The sequence below is a fragment of the Lagopus leucura genome, unplaced genomic scaffold (genome assembly GCF_019238085.1).
Source record: "Lagopus leucura isolate 7727_CA_CO unplaced genomic scaffold, USGS_WTPT01 Super-Scaffold_73, whole genome shotgun sequence".
Classification (NCBI taxonomy): domain Eukaryota; kingdom Metazoa; phylum Chordata; class Aves; order Galliformes; family Phasianidae; genus Lagopus; species Lagopus leucura.
This window is the reverse complement of record NW_024962252.1, coordinates 67,459,411-67,482,384: the sequence shown is the minus strand read 5'-3', so window position 1 is coordinate 67,482,384 and position 22,974 is coordinate 67,459,411. Positions and strand designations below refer to the sequence as shown.

Sequence of the window (22,974 nt, the reverse complement as noted above, 5' to 3'; positions counted from 1 at the left end):
TTTTTTTTTTTTTTTTTTTTTTTTTTTTTTTTTTTTTTTGTTCTGTAATAGTAACAAGTTTTTGTTTTAATACAGAACCTTCCATTGTAGGTTATTCCGGGACTAATGATTTACTAAACCATTCCATGCTCTCTAGACTCCTGGCATTTGAAACCATTCAAAACAGTCAATAAAGATCTTTTCACTGTTTTATTTGAATCCATCTCTCCACAGTTTAGCATAATGGCATATACATGCCTAGTCTGATGGAGAACTTTAACAAAAATATTAAATATTGTGTATGTTGCTGACTAATATTTTCAAACTCTTTATCTTATTTAACTTAAACTTCGTGCTTAACCCTCAGTGCTATTTTAAAAAGTGCTATATGTGTTCTTTAAAGAACTCTAGCAAATGTACTTTATGAAGTTGATTTTTAAGAAATGTCATTATACAAACATGAGGGAAAAAAAATAATATTTTCTTTGCATATGTCTTCAACAGCAGAAGTTTTGGACCTAATTCTAAAACATTTTTGTCATGGTTATGGCCCAATGCTTCGACATTTTTTTCTTATGGTCAGTACTCACACACGTGCACACAAAACAAACAGTGATTTTTTTTGTTCTAGTTTTGAGACATAAGATTTTACCTAATTGATTTGATGCTGTTTATTTTAGCAACCTCTTTAAGGTTATCAGCAGAAAATAATGAATTATTATAATGAAGTTGATAAACTAATGGCCATCAAAAGAAAAAAGCAAAGAAATCAAGGAAACAAAAGCCTACCTGAGAAATTAAAGTATACACAACTACTTTTATATTGCCATAGAATTTCTCAAAGTGACAGAAAAAGTAATCTCAGATATATGTTGAAAACATATAATTAGCACTTAATCTAACTTCAGTACCTCGCAAATCTTTCTTCATTTTGCGGAGATCCTTTTGAAAGTCTTCGAACTTCAGCTGTGAAGCCTGAAAGAGATCTTGCGGCTCAGGAAGAGGAAAGATGCATTGCTCTTTTCCAGCATCCTGAAAACAACACAAATAGGCAGTTACATAGTGCTCACTACATTTTTATTTAATAAAATATAACACAAATAACACGTGTGCATTTTCTTATCTTAGCCAGCATAAATGCAATTTTATTAAACCGATTCTTGATCTTGAGTTTAAAAAAAAGAAAAATCTATCCTCACTCACCTCATCAAAATTACGCAAATAGTATGAGACAATATAAGATAGAAGACTTCTGCTGTTGTCCTGTGTAGAAAACAAAATTGTTGTTGTATTATTAAGACTCCCTCAGGAAACGCTCATTCAAGTCCCTTTTAGTCACACATAGAAATTATTTTTTGTGGGTCTCTTTTTTTGGGCGGGGGGGGAGGGTGGAGGGAAAGTGGAGAGATTTCACTTAAACACAAACTAACAAGAAAGACGACAAAAAAAACCCCTATTAAACAATCATTAAAAACAGTAACAGAAAAATATTCTGTAACATTTGCATAAGCCATTCCTGCTTTTAGAAACGTAGTTAATTGTAAACTGAATCTTTGCATTTGAAATTTCTGAACAAGGGAAAAGAGAAACTAATTCTACACTGGTGTATACAACTTATCTGGGTAACATTCAGAATTTTTTGCTCATTTATAACTAAATATTAAATAAGCAAATAGTTATTTTTCTAAAATAATATTTGGATTTGTTAGGAAACTACCTTTCTGCTTATTTCCCATCTGTAATGGAACTTCAACAATAAATCTTTGACTTGGAGAGGACTTCAGATAAAATTATGTTTTCAGATGGAATAATATTTCATAAGAACTTTTCCAACTGAACAGCAACAAGTGAATTTAAAATGTATTTTGAAATTGGAAGGCTAACGGTCACAATATTTGGGTCACCAAATTAAATTTGATGTGCCTAAGTATTCAACTAAGTTCTGAAACTGGTGCTTTACATATCAAGTTCATAGTAAATTCATAAGGTTTTACTAAACTAAGCTGCCCTAGACATGCTGTACTACGGCATCATTCACATCATTGTTCCCTTGGCTTACTGCTGGAACTGACACACCAGAATGGAGTTCCTTTCTAAGAATGTAGTTGACATGATAAAGCTAGCTTACTCGCGTTAGCTAATATAACAGCTAAAGCATGTGTAGTTAGGGAAACAAGCTCTTCTTTTTCTTCTTGAAGAGTAAAACTTGATAATCTTGGAATCATAGAATTGTAGGTGTTGAAACTCGAGTTGAAACTCTCTGCTGAAAAAGGTTCTCTAGACTAGGTTGTAAAGGATATTGAATATCTCCAGAGGAGACTCCACAACTTCTGTGGGCAGCCTATTCTAGTGCTCTGTAACCTTCATAGTAAAGAATTTTCTCATCATGTTTGTATAGAACTTCTCGTGTTCTAGTTTGTGCCCAGGTCCTCTTTATATGGGCACTGTTGAGGATCCTGGCCCCACCCACTTAACACCTACCCTTTATAAGTATCTCCAAGCTCAACAGTCTCAGGTCCTGTAGTCTTTCCTACAGGAAAGGGAGATGCTCTAAGTTCCTGAATAATTCGCTAGACAAATTTTGGGCCAATTTAAAGACTTAAGAATTAAGAATTTCTTTTGATATGCCTTTCTAAAATACACACTGTTAATTTAAAAATGAAAAAAGAGTGATTTGTGGAAATATTTTAATATTTTAAGCCCAACAGGAAATCTCAAATCAACTTACACTGCTCTTGACATCTTTCAGTTTTGGCAGGATATCTAGTCCAAACCCATCAGCCTGTCCTCGTGTTCTATTTCCACCATTCATGTAATTTCCAAACGCAAGAACCAAACCTAAGACCTGCATAACTCCTGACCCATTTTTCAGTGTCTACAAAAGAGAAAAACAGAAATGTACACAAAGGTGTAGAATATTATTAATGTGTTGTGAATGGAAAACCTTATCTGCAAAACTGATATTAATTTAATATGTATTTACTATTTAAATATAATATATATAGATTATATGTAACATGACTATGATTTATATATGTAGAAAACAGCATTATTATAAGAGGTGATCATTTAGGAAAAAGGAAACAGTATTTCCTTGAATGGTGCTGGTGTTAATTATATATTTTATTTAGAAGAGGGTTTTGCAACAAATCCCTAAAACACCCATTTAAAAACAAACAGAACTTTAAAAGTTAAAACAAAATATTAAAAATAGTTATGAAAATACTGACAAAATTTGCATGTTAAAGCTATTTGTTCTGCTTGTGGTGCTTCCCCCCCCCCCCCAAATTACAGGACTCTCTTCCAGCTAGAGGCACTGGAGACACCAGTGCCTTCTCTCAATCATTTTATCATTGATATTATTGAGTTGCACACTTCCAAAAACCAAGCAAACATAAGGTGAACGGAGCCTGTATTCCTTTGGAAATGAATTACAAAATTACTATAAAGAGGAAAGATTTTGCTTTGACGAACAGAAGAGGTGCATTCTCTTCCCGCGACCAATATGCATTTATGGCAACATATGATATAGTTCAGACCTAAAAGCTAATCTTAAAACTGGCTTTGATGTTGAATTGCTATTATAAAATGTTCTATTCTGAAGGACTGCTATCCTTGAGATGTAATGAGTTCTTAGAGCAAATAAAGAAAAATCTTTTGAAATATGAATACAACTTAACAAGACTAAATATCAAAAATATAGCTCTAAGTCTTTATGGAACACAACCTACCTCACAGAGTTTCTGTAATAATTCAAGTTTGCGATGGATTGAACAAATGCTTTCTGAAAATGTTGACTGAAACAAGATGCAAAATACACGTTCTGAAAAGTTGGGAATTAGTGAGAGTTCATAGAGGAACCTGTAGAAATTAATGGAGAAAATAATCACAGGCTTCAGAGTTTGTTTTGTTCTTCTTTCTTTTATATAATCTATAGCTAGCTTACAATAGCATGCAATGTTTTCTGTAGTGAATAAAACTGTATTATTTTCTAAGTATGTTCTTACTGTTCTGGTTTATCCAAAGACTTAGCGTTTTCTTTCTCCTTAGACGCCTTGCTGTGCTTTTCTATTTTTTCTAATTCATCTGATTGTGCTCTCTGAAATAAAGAAATAAAGTAATTAAAAAGTATAAGTTATAAAAAAACTAGTCTAAAAACACAAGTGGAAATGCCCATGTCACTAATCTTGTCTATACGCTTTTCTTTCCAGCATCTGCTTACAATGAAATTACTAAATTCTTTAAATAGAATTACATAAAATGGAAACAAGAACTTCCTTATAATATTATTGGCTACTGATAAAATGCAAAATATAAGACAATCATTCAGACAGACATTGAGAAAATAGTATTCACCTCCACTTAGTAGTGAGTCTATATTAATGAGTGTAAGCACTTATATTTAAACTGCCTAGTTCCTTGGAGGACTCTGTGGTATGCTGTACTGTCTGTTCTTCAGTATTCCAATCAAAACAAAAAGAGGTTCACTTTTTTTCCTGTTCCATAATATAAAACCAAACAACATAGAAAGGACAGAAACCTTTTCTAACTCTTCTTTTAACATTTGTGTTTGTTTTCAAAATAGATTCAAATTAAGTATCTGTGCAAGAATGAAAGAAAAAACAGCAAATATATATACATTCTTTTTATAAATATATATACATTTATATATACATATATGCATATATATACATATATGCAAATATATATACATTTCTTTAGGAAAACACTACATACATTTTTGAACTTCACCCCAGAACTCAACAGCAGATACAAAAAACAACATTCTAACTACTTAATGCCAAAGCACTACGAATGGATCTACATTTTGTCTTTCACGATTTTGCACAACTAATGGAAGAGTAAGCAAACTACCTAGGATCATACTGCCATAGCTCCATCAGCAATTTGAAACTAGAAAGTCAAGTTCAGACAGTTCTTCTGGGGTTGTTAAACATCTCACGTGGAAGAGGGAAAATGCTCTTGTGAAATCAAAACACGAAGATAGAAAAGTCAGAACATAATGGAGAGTTTCTCTAATCAACTGAAACGACTGCAAGACTTTCTGTCTCAAGTACTACATATCCTAGTATGTACTCAGGGTTCCTGTTGATATTCTTTCAAGGTTCATCTTCTTTAATGTAGCCTAGACTAATCTATGAAGAGCTCTAATAGTATTGGAGTAGTAATACTGCTAACAACTTTCTCCCCTCAGCAGTAAACTTTTTTCTCAACACTATAGCATTATAATGGTAGCAGTATCTGTTTCATAGAATTATAATTAAGGTGTGAAGTAAGCTCTGGAGATCATCTAGTCCAACATTCTGGCACAAAGCAGAGGCAGCTAAAGCAGGTTCTCAGTGCTGCATCCAATTGGATTTGTGCGAACTGCAAGACTCCCACCCTAGTATTTGATCAAACTTACAGTAAACAAAGGGAAAGGTAGGACTACAGAAAACTTTTTTTTTTTTTATACCCACAGAGTAGACACCTTGAAATTATGAGTGAACTTCCCCCTCAATCACTTGTTACATTATCTTCCATATTAGTAAATCCAGTTTATCTATCAGTCTTTTTTAGATTAAGAAAATCCAAGGAATTAAGAAACCTTCATTTTCCAGAGGACCATAGCATTTGACTTCTACACCTTAAAAATTCTAGCATGTTCAGTGCTGTTTGCACTCAAAAATCAAGTTCTTTTGAATCTGATACCACCATTTAACAACAGAATTGAAAAAATTTACTCTAAAAGAACATATGGGGCAAAACAGCATCTGGATAAATTATTATGTTGTATCTGTATTCATAGCATATAGATTTACAGAATAACCTAAAAAAAGGGGGAAAAGATTATTGTCACAAAAGGCTTATCTTCTAAAAATACATAACTGATGATAAAAATGTAAATATAGATCTTTTACCAAAATGGCATTCTAAGATTTTGGTGTTATAAAGATCTGATTTAGAGAGATTTGCTTTCAAAAACCTAGGGAAAGTCAACAACTAAGTCTTTGCTATTACAGAAATGAGTGGTTTCCTTCCTTCTCAGAGGCCTCACATAGTTGTTAGGAGTGATTGTAATCGTCAGAATCAATCCTGAATCACAAAGCCTACTAACAAACTGAATGGTCTCCAAAACTTGAGAGCATAAGAAAGGTGACCACAATCAGTATTGTGATGACTAAATTAATACATTTATCCTTATCAGAAAAGATAGAAATGTATTATCAGTAGAGGATGACTAAATTGGATGAGATACATTTATCCTTATAATTCCACAGGGATCTTCTTTTGTAACCATGTTTTATTAATGTTGACAAAAAAGAAGTATTAGACATTCCCAGTCACAGGGTGCAGATCTGAGAGGTGGAAATCAGATGCAAGAAAAGCAACCTTAATGGATATACTAAAAACATGATTGTGTATTAAAAATTACTTCTGTTTTATGAATTTAAGTATATTACTATTAGTTAAGGTACTTCAATATCTATTAACTTAAATACTTATTGCTAAGTTTCTTGAACTATCAAAATTGTGGTTTTCAAAGAAGTGTCCAAAACAGTGTGAACATATACTTTTTGTACAATAATTCTTATGTTCTAATAAATATATATATATATATACACACACACACATATGCATGCATATATATTTGGATTTAAAATGAAACATAAAAAAAGGGAATAACAAATAGCATTGTACCATACTACAGCTGCTTACTAAAGCATTGCATTAGTCTCAAGCTGTTAAGTTTTATAGATAGGAAAACTAAGGACAGGACCTGAGGAATTAAAATTGTCAACTGTAAGATCACATATTTGTCAAAGTATCACCCTCTTGCTCAAGCAAAATAAGAACTTCTGTTATCTCTGACAGTTATAACTCCCACCTGTCTTCTAAACTGTGGGGGGCAGAATCCACCACCTTTCCAACAGCCTGTTTCAGCATTTTTTTCTATCCTCATCCCTGGAACACTTTCCCTGATAGTTTATCTAAATCATCTATGCTGCAGTTTAAGCACATGTCCTGCTCCAAAGAAGACAGGAAAGAGGCTTCAACCAAACATATTTGTTCTACTCCAAAAAATTCCACTTCATTCACATTTTGCCTGGTAAATTATGGCCTAGGTTTAAAATCACTGTTTTTTTCTGATCTCTCATTAGTCCACATTTCATTCATCAAAATGAATTACTTAAAATTATTTTTGTCATGCTTGATGACATTGAATATGAAAACATTTCTATATAGTATACATTAATATATCATATGCCAAAATAAAATACAGCATAGCTCCAAAATCTTATCAGAATGAAAAGTAGCCACTATCAATGTATTCTTTCATTTAACATAGAACTCCTGTAATCTACTGTCAAAGCAAACTTTTTGAAGCAGCTTTTCACACAGCCCTTCGAAGTGCCACTTCAGCTTATCTTCCGCAGGCTTTTCTAGAACATCCTATAAAACACTGCCAAAGGCACATCTAAAATTGAGATACATAGCATTAACTCTGTTCATTTTTCCCTTCCACTTCCACTTCTTCCTGTCCTTCACTCTCGAGCTCCCAACAGCCCCCAACGCCTGCAATACTACTGCAATACAAACTGAGATTGGTGTTATTCACTCTTTAAAAAGTCATAATGCCTACTACACAACTCATTTGATTGAATATAAATGCAGGTAGTTTATTTACTCACTTTGGTATTTTGCTACTAATTTAACTGACAAGTGATAAGTGACTTACAACATATGTATATTACCAAGCAAATCAGAGAATGTTGGGGATACATGAATATGTACATTATCATGCAATGATATCAGTTGCTTTACAAAATGAATTTTTCAACATTTCTAACATAGTTTCCAATTAACTGCAAAACTTTCCAGTTCTGAGAATTGCAGGTGCAATTTGAATTACCACTAAGATTTGAATCTTGGTAGAGTGGAGGCAAGCGCTGCAAACTTCTGGTCACCTTTTTCTCTTACAAAAGGCATTTGGAAGCTTATGAAAGCATTGCCCTTAATTTATTTAAAGAGATAGACCTGACAACATAACAGGAGTCAAATTAAGGAAGTATTTGCATTTGAATTTGTGATGTGAAGAAATCTGAAAGGAACGAGTGCAGAAAGAATTGTTTGATGCAATTTAAAAACATTTTTATACACTCTTTTTCTCAAAACTGAAGATACAAGCAGGAACAGGCCTTAGTCTTACCTGATTTCAAGATGCAGTATTTTAGCTGGTAAGAGGCCACCTGCTTTCAAGATGAACATTCATTTGTCTGCAAATTATTGTATTTCTCATCACAATCAATATGGTCTACCATATATAGTGAATTGATAGCTCCATTCAGAGTTTTACCTGCTTTTTCTCTTTCTAAATCAACTTGCCACCCAAAAGCACAACTCTTAAGGAATTTCGGGAACCTAATGATTTCTGTTTCCCTCATAGCAAGTTAAAAAAAAACTCAACATTTTTTAACATAGTGGGAAAAATATATCCCAAGTGTTCCTTAGGTAAATAGAAACAAATACTTTTTCAGTGCTAAAATAGCAAAATGGAATATAATTCAAAACTAGACTGCAAAGAAACTACCAATTTATTCCAAACTAGAGTTCTGTAGTCATCAAGCAGAGAAACGCCCAATTTAAAGTGTGTTTGGTTTTGGTTTTTTTTTTTTTTTTTTTGTGATAAAGCAGAGAAAATGAGGACACTGGGGTATTCTGGTGGTAATATCTGTGAAAAAAAATCACATTAAAGCAACTGTTCTGCATATTGTTCTGTCTATATTTAAGTTGTCTAAACACATGTTGACAATCAGCTGTGTATTAAACATAGTTTGTAGAGAAAACTACACAGCCATATGCAACTATGAAACTGCATCGTATAGTACTGCAGTACCAAAGTCTTTCTCACTAGCTACCAGTTAATATTATTAAATAAATACGGATCTTGGGTCACTGGTGGGGTGCGGGCTTCTTCACTAAAAAGTAGTAATATGTTTACAGTAACTTCGTGGTTAAAGAAGACTTCAGTTCTTCAGTAAACAGGAATTAAATCCTTGAGACTGTAGCTTTTGAAATTTGGGTGTGTTTAGGCTTGGAGAGTGCCCAAACTCCATTCACGTTTAAGTAATCATTTAAGAAGGGAAAGCACCATGCCAGACATATGCAATCAGAAAAACACTCGACTACATTCTGAGGAAAGACTGTAAAACAAGAGTTCCCATATGTTCCAGAGAGATCAAATAGGCTGAGAATTGGTATAGCAATATTTAAATACGCAGCAAGAAATCCCAACTCAACAAATAAACCTTAAGAATTAAAAATGTAGTTAATGAACACAGTGTAATGGAGTTAGGCAAAGTTATCCCCACCCACAACAAAGAATGGGGCTGAGAAATAAGGGAGCAGCTGAGCATGCCATGCCCTGTCCTACCAACTATTGCTCACTGTTATATTGAACAATATTATTATAATTAAGGAAGCTATAAAGGAAAAGAAATATACGGTCTGGTAAGTATGATCTAAAATTGAAGACAAAAACAATAAGGAACAATGACAACAAAACAAGAACCTCAAGAGCCTTCTTTTGAGCCCACTTCAGGTCTACTAAACAGAGGATCCAGCAACAAAATTCAGCTCAGAGGAAAATAATTGAAAATAATTGGATTTTTTTTTTTTGCCTTCTTTCTTTAGTCCAATAAATTCAGTGATACAGTTGAACTGATATATCTTATGCCCAAAGTCAGAAAACACATTATAGCTGTTTAAACTTTGAGTCTACCCTCAGATTAACATATGTTTTCCTTAATCTTGACAACATTTCCTAGACAATCTCTGTAATTCTCTGTAATTAATGAAAGTAATAATGAAAAAAAACTAGAACAGCATCATTTGATGTTTCGGGAGACAGCAAACTTGCACTTGATGCATCATACTAGAATTAAGAAATACATATTTCTTACACAGATCAATACAGCTGAGACTAATAAGGCATTTGAAAAATACCTTGTTAGCACAATTTATAATCAGCAATGCAAAAGGATAGTTTTTTGAACTAAAGAAGTGTAATGCAACAAAAGAGTGAAGTTTTTTATAAACTAGTCGTGAGAGCAGCATTCATTCTGAAAAGACTGTGGCAGAGGGGGACAAATGTTTAAAATATAAAGACTCTGGGGGTGGTAAGGATAGATTTCCATTTGGTCATTACCTTCCTGAGCAGTGTTGAAGGGAGTTAATCCTTCAGAGGTGAAATGAGAGAACTAGTGCTTTCAAGTTCTAGTTAGATAATCACAAACTGTGCTACCCAATATCCTCTCTGCAAAGAGGACTGGAGATTACTGTTTCTCTTTTCACATCCCAAATGAGAAATTTCAGAAATCAATAAATAATTGCAAGATATGTTATATAAAGGTAGTCCAGAAAAGACAAAAAGGGAAAGGTGCCTAAATTAATGAATGTATTATTAAAATTACAATGTGAGGGAAATGAAAAGTCTAGTAAAATACATTGGCTTTCAACTCACTTCTGTTTCTCACAGCATCGTGTTTCAGAGTGTAAATAGAAAACAACTTCTCTTTTTTTCTGGAATTTCCTAGCCAGACCTCTATGTACTCAGGCAGTGTGCTCCAAGAAAAGAATAATATTCACTCGCCTCAGCTGAAAGCAGAAATGTACTTCTAAAATCCACTTCTTTCAGTTTTGCACGTGACTGGCTTTAGAAAGTTTTAGATCATGCCTGACTACATTCTGAATCCCTGATTTTGCATACCTACTAGTCAAACACGCTGTGATGATAAGCACCAGACATTTATGAAGCCTCTGGCAGTTTATTAACCCAGAATAAGCCTTTTCCTTTCAAAGATTTGAAATTCTCATTATTTAGGGTTTTCCTCCAAAATAATTAAAACTGCAGTTTTACAATTGAAATGATTGTTCTTATTAAAAAGAATTGTTATTGAACAGCATAGCTATATTAGTGAGGTAACCGGGATAAACCAAAGGTCCAAAGTGCAAGGTCTGATGCCTACTGACTGCCCTACCCAAAAACAGACAAAAAGGAATACAGTGGATTTCTCATATAGGAATTACATTAGCCACAACAAAATGCGTACTCAGTAAAAAAATGCACAGACAATCAATGCAGCTGAATTGCTCATCAGAACAGTCAATTCAAAATTGGACACTTTATGACTATTGATGTAAATTCCAAATACTTTCATATGGACCAATGTATTCCTACATTGTATGGACTTCCTCTGGTTACTCACATTCTCATAGAGGGCTTGAAGGGTCTCTAGGTCAACCACAGAGTTGTCTAAGTTCACAACAGCTATAAAAAAGACAAAATAAAAAAGAATTAGTTATCAAGATGATAATCCAGCTGTGAAAGAAAACCTAAGCACAATATCCAGCAATAGTTTTTATGACCTACTGGCCATACAGCTTAACGGTTTTAACTATATTAATGCCTTTAATAGTGCTATTCCTAACACTATGGGCTAGAAACCTGGTAGAGCCAGGTGTCAAGTGTTAAAGAATTCATCTCCCTGCCCCCAAACACATACACACGATCCCACGAGTATGGCCATAGCCAGAGATCAGAGATAAGCTTTACATCAGACTTTCACGGTCCGACTGAAAGCATTATAAAAATTTGTAAATCTGCACCACAGCCACACACACACTCACACAACAAAGCTCATTCCTGTCACTGGTTGGCTTCACTCTTAAACTGATTAATCCGTAAGTCAGCCAGTTAACTTCAAGACACCTGACAAGGGTCAAGTCTTCTATGCAGTAAGTCGACAGGTTTAGTACAGATACAAAATATGCCTTTCCTGTTCCCAACCAATTCTGGCGCCACACACGTATCGTGTTTTCTCAGCGTCAAAAAGCTGGTTCAGTGAATACAGAGAGAGTGATTTCCATCTAACTACTCTTGAACAAAAACAGTAAAATTTTAAAAAAATTAAGGTTTTAGTCTCTTATATGTTTTACGTAACAATTTTAATGACAATTTGCCTATAAGACAAATCTAGCTTTCCTCATTCCAATTTTGTTGAAATGGTAATACTTTCTTTAATCACACTACAGTAATTCCTTCTCTCATTTTGGCCTTCATTAATTTTACTTTTTGTGATAAGGTGTTCATATACATAAATATATATACGTGTATGCGCTCGTACAATATGTACATTTCTAGATTAATAGCATTAATCTAGATATCGTAACTTTGATCTGTGAGAGCAACCTTGCACAAGGGTAGTTTCTGTCCTTTCAGTCTATGTCATAGAGAAATTCTGTGTAAACACCTAAAGACTACCAATAATTTAATTCAACTTCATTTGTTCCGATTGCTTTAAAGCTTTTATGTGTACCACTCTGAGTCTAGGACTCATCATATTACCCCTTTCCAGGCTTGATGCATAGTTTTAGTTACAGTAAAAGAATATTACAAACAAAGAAGCGTTGATCTTCTAAGTACTAAGCAGTGTACTCTGCATGTATGCAAGTTTTAAGACTGAAATAAAAAAAACAAAAATTTATACTTTCAGAAATAATACAAAAAAAAACACTTTTCCCTTACCACAAAGTAAATACATTTTAAAGATAATAACAGTGACATAGTTAAAAATTTAGGGAGCAATGCTTTATTGGTTTTAGGGGAGAGGGTCCATGCAAAAAATCTGCTAGTAATTATTTGGAATATTTTAATACAACCCCTCCCCCTTTTAAGTATAATTATTGTGGCAATACCAAATGAATATGCTCTCTCAAAAGTACTTGATAATCCATTTTACTCAATAGGAGTATCTGTGTGCTTTCAAGTAAACCAAACTTGCCTTGTAGAACAGAAGACATATGCAAATAAAAACTGGATCTAGATTAGTTTTAGAGCTCCTCTTTAAGAAAACATATTTGAAAGCACATATAAAAAGAGCTTTACTAAAAATAGAATATATTTTGAAACTCAGTTTTTATTATCTCTACATTTCAGCATTTTAAAACTTAACACTTTTTTTCCTATATGAACAGCTATTTATTCTGTCTTACTGGCTGTCTTCTGCCTGCTCTACACCCCCATCGCACTTCTTTCCAGAGACTGTCTACTCCTGCAGTAAGAAATATTACATAAGTCCCTGTTCTGACTTTTGCTCAATGTTAAGATCACCCTTAGATTACTTAGGGAGCAATAGAACACTTTTGTTTGAATGCTTGCATGAGATAAGAGAACGCCTGGCAAACAAAGCGGTGCCAGGTCTGTGTACTTTCAACAAAACAGGTATGCAGAAGAATGTACATACTTCAGGGAGCCACTTAAAACAAATCTGTCTGAAACAAGGATTTGGAGAAATTATACCACAGTACATGTGTTTCCCCTCAAAAAAAAAAAAAAAAAAAAAAAAAACCACCAACAAAGGTGTTTCCATACAAAGTTGTATACATTTCTAAATAGCACTCAAAGATCCCACGGGGAGTTGCTAACATTCACCACGGAACTTTTAATTTTTTTTCCTCTTTGGAAATCAGGAGATTAAATTCTGTTTCTTGGTGATATTGCAGCACAGTAATATGGAATATATCCGGCAAAGAAATGACCACTGTTGCACACTTAATTATGTTATCTAGACAATCTGAACTGATAAAAGCAATAATGTTCTCATGCAGCCAAATTAACTATGTAAACATATCTTTTGTCCCCTCTCCACAATCAGCATTACTACAGACTTAAATATATGACAAAAGGATTCGAAACATAGAGACTAAGTAAAGTAGGAAAATACAGGAAAGCATAAATTTATGCTAATTTCCCTTCAAAATCTTCTGAATAATGCTATAGTTCTAGTACACATGGATGCAAACATCTGGAGAAAGGTTTATAAATCTTGCAGTCAGTAGATATTTCCACCCACGTTACTACTGTGGAAGACAACTCTTCTGTTTGTTTTGCATTTGACACTGCTGTTTCCCTGGTCTTGAGAACTATGAAATTATCTTCAACAGCCAGCACGTCACCCAGTTTGTTAGCTATGTTCTTCAGCAGTAAAAAATATCAATTGGCTATTAAATTGGAGCAACAGTTTTCTTTTAGTCAAAAACTCATACATTTTGTTTTTACTTTTAAGATTTAGCAGTTTTGTTATTACTCTTGTATTTCTATTGTCTATTGTCACTGCTGTCAATAAAACCAACCTCAGTTTCAAGTACTAATACTATAAAATTACTCAATATATCATTATATAGATTGAAACTGGATATGAATACATACACATACAATTACATTTGAACAAAATATGTTCAGATATGCAAACAAAAATAAAAGGAACTACAAACCAACAACTTTGTTAAAAAAAAACAAGCATTATTCAATAGATGTTTATAAAAAAACCCTCCCACTAAAAACAAAACCATTGAAGAGCAATCAGAAAGTGTTGCTCAACAATCTAAAGGGCAAAGGAGAAGAAAAAACATTTCAAATTATTTCTAGCCAAAACTAAAGTACTTCCATCCAGTTAGAGGGACTTTTTTTTTTTTTTTTTTTTTTTTCCCCTCTTATTCTAAACTTCCCTGACAATCTCATTGGTCTAACAACTTTCACTGAAATTTCAACTAGTATCTTTGGGACAGAAATGATTTTTTATGCAACTGCAGAAGAACACGGAAATTTAGCAGAATAGAAAAGTTTCCATTGCACCCTTTACACAAATTAACAACATCAACAACAACTTTGATACTAGTTTCAAACTGACAGGATAATCAAATTTATGCAAAAGGACAAAGATTTACTATTCCTAGTAATATCATTTAATTTGCAAATCCAGCTTTACAGGACACTTCACCTAGCAGGAAGATAATATCGCAGCTAAAGAAAGTGAGATTAGTGTAAAGAACATGGCTACATTTAGAGGCATGCTTGAACTCAGAGAACAGAAGGACTTTCTCCCACGCGCGTGTGTGTGTATACACACACACAAATCTATTTTAGAACAAAGACACACCTAAGAAAACCAAACACAATGAATCATCACAATCCTTCAGGGGAACAGAGTATATAATTAATCTTCCAATGAAAATCGAAGTTTCTTTATTATAGTTGGCAGAAGTAATACACGAGAAAACACCAGTAGGAATTTGGAGGATGCAGAGTATATTCTCAAGGAAACTACAAAAGAACGTATCTGTGATATTTGTTGTTGCTATTGTTGTTATAAATAGATTGTTAACATTGATTATTTGTATGTAGATTGCTCTGAAAGTAATGCCTTCTGTTTATTTCCACAGAAACTACAACAGATACAAAAGAACACAATAACATTGACTGTTGGGAAAACCTTTCAGCTACAAAACATTGTTTATTCAACAGTCACCACCATTAGCTATACGCATTTTTGTCACTGATGAACAGGCTTCTACACAATGAGCTCGTAAATATCTGCATGACCACCTGGAATGTGGCTTGTTTTCCACACTGTTGTTGCCGCTGCTGAAATGCCTCACTGAGCTAACCTCCACTGTACAGCCTCTATAAACATTCAGCAATTATTGATTAATGTCAGCGGGTGCCATTTTCTCCTGCACAGAAGAATTCAATTACAAATATTTACTTTGTACTCATTTCCATGTCAGACACCATTTTGTCTGACTGCCCTTCTGCTGCCATCTGTTGCACAGAAATAAAATGAAACAATATCAGCGGGAAGGTTCAATCTCTGTTGTTGTACCATTATCATCTGTCTCTGACATAATGGGCAAAATTAATAAAATAGCAGGCATTACTTACAGAACAGCCCCCGTTCATCTAAGAATACGTGAACTAACAGCTATCCGTTAAATAAATGTGACATCTGATATAGACATAGCTAATCTAGAATTCAAATACACCAAAAATATTGCCAACTGTAAGAGAAAAGATTGCTTCCTACAACAAGCTAGTACTTGGAAATCCTTCACTGTTAATCTGGAAATTCATTCTAAAATGAAAAGGCCAACATTCAAAATTTCCTACTAAGAAGAATTTCAGAAAAAGATTAATCAGTAGAGTATTTTGGATGCAGCTTAAGTCATAAAACTCTCAACAGCACAATCTCATTTATGATTGACTGTGAGTGGCCCATTACTCAGTCCAATCCTTGGTTCTGTGTCTTTCCTTTCCTCAGGGTAGGATTTACACCATTCTCTTCTCTGTCCTTGTCAAATGCACTTAAGCTTTGCTGTCCCTCCAAAACTGACTGAGAAATTCCAAATCCTACTTTACCAATAACAGATTATAGCTAATCTCCTCAAAGAGGACTGCTAGCTGACATAAAATCAACTCAATCTTGCACAAGGAATGCTGAAACAACCCTGTATACTCAGTTCTGTGCTTCTGGAAGAAGTATTCCAATTTTTCATGCTGTTTTCCATCACAGCTACCTTCTCCCTGACTCTCAAAAAAAAACCCAAAAACCCAAGAAACTATTAGTATCTCTCCAAGACACCTCTCTCCCTTTTTTCCTCCTGAACATGGTTACTACTTTGCTATCTCATCCGCTCCCTTTTGCTAAGAGTATTTCCAAGACTTCAAGTCTCCTTTATCAAGCATCAGCAATGGACAGTCATTTCAACAGACTACAGAGGGAAACTGATAATTAATCATTGAATGATGGACAACAGTTTTATAGTAGCATACCATAGTTTTCTCATTTCTCAATTCAGCATGGGGCACTAACTTGGGGATTTCAAAGCTGTTCCAGCATTACTGACTAAGACGCAAGAACACAAGACACCAAGAGGTTATACCTAAGATACCTTCCCCAATCTACATTTCAGATAGTATTTATGAATAAAAATAAAATCATCTACATCTCAGGCTCCTGAGGAGTGAAAGAAACAGAAAAGGCACCAACCAATCATATAAGAGAAATTGACTTTGTTACTATTAACCTGTGCCAGAAGACTGGTTTCTGTGGTTTCAATATACAAAAACTGTGAACTGTATACAAACAGATTCCCAAAAAACCATGCATTATTTTGAGGCAGAAGATGAGAACATCTTAAAAGGCTGAATAACTTTTACACTTATTTTTCAAGATTTGATGAAATTTTTACTCATTTTGAATATCCAGAAGAATATTTGGAAGGATAAATCTAATATGTTTTGAGTGTTCATCATGAGTGAATAGCAAGCTGTTTAAATGCGTCATACTGTGTCATGTACCTTGAATAATTATTTCAGAGTTAATCAAAGACAAAAGCTGCTCCAAGGTAGTAAAATTAAAACGGTCAAAAGCAACACCAGCAGAAAACCAACATATTTGCCAAACTTTAAGCAATGGAAAATTCTGATGCATTGAGGGAAGAAACACAGGTCCAGAAATATTCAGACTGTGCTAAAATATTAAATCTTCAACAAAACAAGGAGCAAATAATTGCGTAAGTATGGAATAGAAGCCTTCACTGACAAATGTGTTTGAAATAATCTGCAAAACACCACATGCATAAATACAAGCAAAACACAGATCAAAGTCTCTATGTAGACAATTACAGCAGGTTCCCTGGAATGACTGAACTAACTGATTCAGAAGTAGAAAAACAAAAACAACCACTTCTCAATGCTCCCATAGGAGAAAAACAAATAAACAAACACAGAGCCAAGAGAGCCTTAGAAGATCAAAGTGCATTAGCTTCCTTTTCTGCTATGTAGGTTATGGTATAATGCAATATCAAGGTACTTCCCAAATAAACTCAGATTTAAATTCAAATTACACTAAAATCAACTGAATTGCAAAATATGTATTTAAGTTATCAAGCAGCTCACATAGTAAAACCACAGCTTCAAGAAGCGCTATCTTCTGCTCCATTTTCATCCATGTAAGCTTACAGACATTGTTCACATAACCATGGGTGTAATACTGCACAGCATCATGTTTTTGTCTGTAAGGCTTCCAGCAACATGAGAACTATTTCTTCATCTCATAACAAAAAATACAAAATTCCTAATGCAGAAAATTAAACCGGCCTCTCTGAAATAAACACTACATTTAGATAAGCATGGAATATGCAGTGATAAAACAAAATGTTTTATAAAACAGCATGGGAGCTGCAGCAAAACAAGCAAGAATAATGGCTGTAAAACTTTTAAAGATTCTCAGAAATAAAGTGAAAGAAAAATTTTTAAACAAGAGCACCCAGACTTGCAAAATTTGAAGAGAAGCCCTGATGATAACAGATAGGATGATGCTTACAATGGATGATTCACTACACTAGATGTAGTTAGCATAAATGAAAAAATTTCTCACCTACCTGCTTGTTCTTGTTACTTTTGTGATATGTTTACTTAGCAAATACTCTCACCTTTTCAGGATGAAAATTAAGTGCACATAGTACAATGCAGGCTAGATCTTCAACAAAGTACACAAGCCATGAATCAAGAGTCAAGAAAAAGCACTTTGAACTGCTTGCACACAGTTTTCCTGTGGTAGTAATTCACTTTAATCTAAAGTTTATGTATGAAGCTGGAACTGTATACAGAATATAAGTTTCCAGGCAGAAGACATGGATTAAGCTGAGCTCCTGCTTCAAGACGGTTTTGAGGAACTGAAAATGCTTAAGAACATTAAGAACTTGAAATTATTTGTATAATATTTCTAGAAAATAATAAAACGAGAATTAACAAGAATACGTATTTGTAAAATTTGGTGCAACAGACATAGAAGTCTCCACTAAACAATAATCATAGGTATTTGGGGTTGTTTTTTTTTTTTTTTTTGCATTGATTCTTCTGTTATAAATACACTTCATTTTTTAGAAGTATATCCTTAGCTTTACAATAGCAATAATATTGTATCGATAGATTATATATACACACACAAACATATATGGAGCAAGATATAACAAAATACATTAACTATGTATAACTTTGTAAACAATTGCATTACATACTTTTCAAACAGTTGCCTATAACATTAAGGACAGATTTACTGACTATGTGAAGTCTGATTTTATACACCTATACAGATTGTTTACAAAAACCGTGGGCGCTCAGTTCTTAGAGAACAAATATATTTTGTTTGACTCAGTAGGTCGCCTTCTTGTCTAGGCAGGAAAAAAAAATGGAGACCAATGCTGTAATCCTTTCAGAATAAAATGTTTAAATACAAACATGATTGCCATTGTAGACTGTTTAATTTAGAGAGATTATATTTCAGCCCCGGTTTTGAGAGGTTTGCTGATTTGACTATTGAGATTACACTTCAATGCTTATCTTAATTGTTTAGATAAGATTTGTTTAAATCAGGCAGGTGAAAAAACAGAGGCATAGTACATCGAAAGACTGGGAAGAGACTGGCATTTTACTAGATTATGCTTATTTTAAATTACAGTGGATGGAAGAGCAAACAGTCTCAAAAACCTGCCAGGGTCTGGTCTTCAGAGAGTAAATTTGAAGTGCAAGACTGACTGGCAGGATTCTGCATTTTCAACAAACTGGAAAGAACAGCCATGACGACTCGAAAACTCTACTTAAGGCTTACTATGGTACACAAATGCAAATGACATAAGATCAATTTAATAGTTGTTTTTTTTTTTTAATTGTACTTGATGATTACAATAAGGTTTTACTGTTTTCTAGAAAGATTTCCTTCCCTTAAAATTACTGTTAAAATGTTTAATGAATGAGATTATATAAAATTAATACAGATAGATATAATTTGCGTACAAGAAATTCTCTTACAGTAAATAAATTTATGGTTATAAAAATACAATAGTAATTAGTGTTTAGCACTGTATTTTTCAATTATCTAGTTAAGGTAGTATATCATGCCATAACTGTTCAATTTCAAGGTTCTAAATTTAAAATTTGTCATACCTATTGATTATACCATAGCAGAGAGACTACCAGAACAGGATATATGAGAAATATGTCTTTGAGATGTTTACGTGGCCATGTGCACTTACAGTACATATATTATAAAAACAAACGACAAAATAGATCAATGGTAAATCATACTCAAAAGAAATCAACGGTAAAAACATGCAGCTTTGTCTATTAATCCATGTACAGATTAATTACAGCTTCATATTTGTGAGTCAAGTGAAATAAAATGTGGGTTCCAGTTTGTTATTATTTGACTTTTTTTTTTTTAAATATATGCTCTACTGCTTTTTGATCTCTACTTCAATTGCATTTTTTCAGTGAATTCTACAGTGATACAATAAAAGTGATACTAGTGCTGATGTAAACAAGACTATCAAAGAAAATATGCAAGTCAATCTTCATAGAACAAGGTAGCATCTCTTACTGAGTACAGTTGGAAGAAACTAGCAAGATTTTTCTGGAACACAAAGAATTTAAACACTTCAGGATTCATAGTATTTCACACTTGTAATCACATTTTGTTTCAGTTGTTTGTTGTCATTTCTTTTTCTAGTAATTTGAATTTGCTGACTTTTAATTGTACCTTGTATAAGAGTAGCTTAAGGTAAACAAAGCCATGATGTGTTGAGAAGTCTAGTCTAAAGAGGCTTACTTTTTCATGTTTCAGAAGGCTCATTTGATATGATCAAGGCAAAGAAAACACAAGATGCAGAGGAAGATCAGGATAATCCAAAAAGGTTTAATAGAAAAATATGAATCCTAGGTTTACATAAGTGCAAAGTCAAGAATTAATTTAGATTAAGATTATTCCAACTATAAAAAGCATCTTTTATTTCTTATTTTCATAATCAAAAGAAGGACATCATTTTGTATAGGATCTGTGAAATACATTGTGTTACTCTGTGACCCCAAGTGAATTTGAATAATCCCTAATCCCTGCATTATATACATTCCAGTCTTTAATCATGCTTCTAGCCCACAACTGAAACTCTAAATTTTTGACAGTACATTTATTTGAGATGAATTGACCACAATTCATCCCTTATAATAAAGACAAGAGTAACGCGTAACCATAGAGCATTTTTCATATTTGGTATAATTTGTTGGGTGGATACCAAAAATAGATTTGTCCAAGAAAAGCATTACCTATATTCATCAGCTCACACACAATTTTAGTGGCTTTTTTTTTTGTTTGCTCCCAACTTACCCACAATCAGCATACAATTAAAGATCCAGGTGTGTACAGGCAGCAATTTAGAACATTTCCATTAAATCACTTAAGTGTCAACACTAAATCAGTTAAAAGCTGCCTAATGTACAGACCTGAAAATTTAATAGCTCATGAAACACTATGAAAAAGAAGAGCATCTCAACTTTCCACAGATCTCCACACTTAGCTTGCTGCTATTAAATATATCTTTACTAACAGTGAAAAGAAATATGTTAAAAACAGTTATTAATCCTCAGTGATGTCCACGTACTGTAAATGAGATAGATGTTCTTTCCTAAACAGACTTAGACTCACCCAAAGAATTGCCTTGATTACACTCTCAATAATCAACTTAAGGCTTTTCTCTGTGAGTGACTAGAAGTCAAAACAGTACTTTTAATAGAAGTCTAACTGGTGGACAGCAACCAAGAATAACCTGAGGTGTTAAGAAATTATGTTTAATTGCAACATGATTATTTCTTGCATGCTTACAAGAGATAGATTTGAAACTAGATGGGCTTCAAAATTTCACAGACCAGAAAGAAAAGAAAAAAAATGGATACCTGCAAATTAATCTGAGAACATCACTTTGTAAGCAGTATTTTAAGTGTTTAAAGTGAAGGAAATTAACCTTTTGAGTATTGTTTCATGAAATGCATTGCGTTCTCCATCACTTAAACTATTTGCATGAAACCTTACACTCAAAGTAAGTGGCAAAACTATCAGTGACTTCAATGAAAGAAAAAGGTTGAAGGGTCAGAATTTCAGCTCGAACTCAAGATCATTTATATTGTTAAAACATTCATATTTCTACAGACTAATGGCTTGAGCAAGAAATTAGCAGGCAATATTGTGACTTATTTTGTAGCTAGACTAAATGCTCAGAATACTCTTTCAAATTCTGAAAGTTCAGAGCTGAGCTGTTTATTTGGCATTTTGCCAGTTCCTTCTGAAGTTCTGCATTTGTTTTCTCTGAAGTCAGCAAACCTAACCCCTTTTTGCATAATCTGCAAAGAATTTTGCTACCTTTAGTGACTTACAACATAAATTAATGGAAGCTCATTTAGCCATAAGGTTATGCAATCATTTACACGCAGAAACAAAGCTTCCCTCGCTTATGGTTAGTTAGCTGTTTGTGTGCGATAATATAGAGATCTGTAGTAGTACAGCTAGTTAGAAAATTCTACATGGAAATTTTTAGGAATTCAGAAATCAGGCAAACCTTCATTTGCTACAACTGCTGTGAAGACAATAGTGTTGACCACGTGTTGAATTTTTTTTTTTGTTGTTCAAGAATTATGAACTGAATTTTTCAGTAGTTACCTTTCAAAAGCAGGTTTTCCTTTCAATTTTCCAGACAGTAGTATCTCACTAAAATATGTTATTCTCTAGAACAAGTAAAAAAATATATATTTTTGGCACAGCAGGAAGGAATTTAGATGTAGCCTGGAATTTTCAATGTCAGCTCTGTCTGAAGCCTGCACAAACACTATGGCCTTCATTGTCATAACGGATGTTAAGCCTTTCACCAAATATTCTGAAGTTATGATAGTTGTTAGCTACAGATGCTAACAAAATGACGTTATGGTCTTGTGATATTTAGTCCATGTTCTAAGTGCGGTAGGATTATGAAAATAACACAAGATTTTTGGCTAGGTAGAAAACAGATGACATATCTTTACTAATTCAAATCACAGTAATGTGATAACTGAGGGCAGAAGGATGAGCATTGATTATTTAAGTATCTATCTTTTTTTGTGCTCCAAAGTGTTTCTCAAGATTTGGTATTAATAAATTCAAGGAAATATGGACTGCAATTGCAACAAAATCAAAATATATGTGGAAAACCAAAATACATCAATTTAAAAAAACTCTGTGTCTTCTGAGAGGCAATGACCTGTATTTATGTCAGTATCATCACTAGATT

General features: G+C 33.5%; 1 protein-coding gene across 3 annotated transcripts in view; it reads right to left on the bottom strand.

The window, feature by feature from the left end:
- Positions 1–22,974, bottom strand: part of FMN2 (formin 2) — a 144,184-nt gene that overhangs the window by 51,670 nt on the left and 69,540 nt on the right. For all 3 annotated transcript variants that reach the window (XM_042891123.1, XM_042891142.1, XM_042891134.1), the window contains 6 exons: positions 11,250–11,311; positions 3,987–4,078; positions 3,711–3,840; positions 2,708–2,854; positions 1,183–1,242; positions 891–1,011 (listed from right to left, as the gene is read on the bottom strand). In XM_042891123.1, the coding sequence (XP_042747057.1) occupies positions 891–1,011; positions 1,183–1,242; positions 2,708–2,854; positions 3,711–3,840; positions 3,987–4,078; positions 11,250–11,311 (612 nt within the window). The remainder of the gene's footprint in view (positions 1–890; positions 1,012–1,182; positions 1,243–2,707; positions 2,855–3,710; positions 3,841–3,986; positions 4,079–11,249; positions 11,312–22,974) is intronic.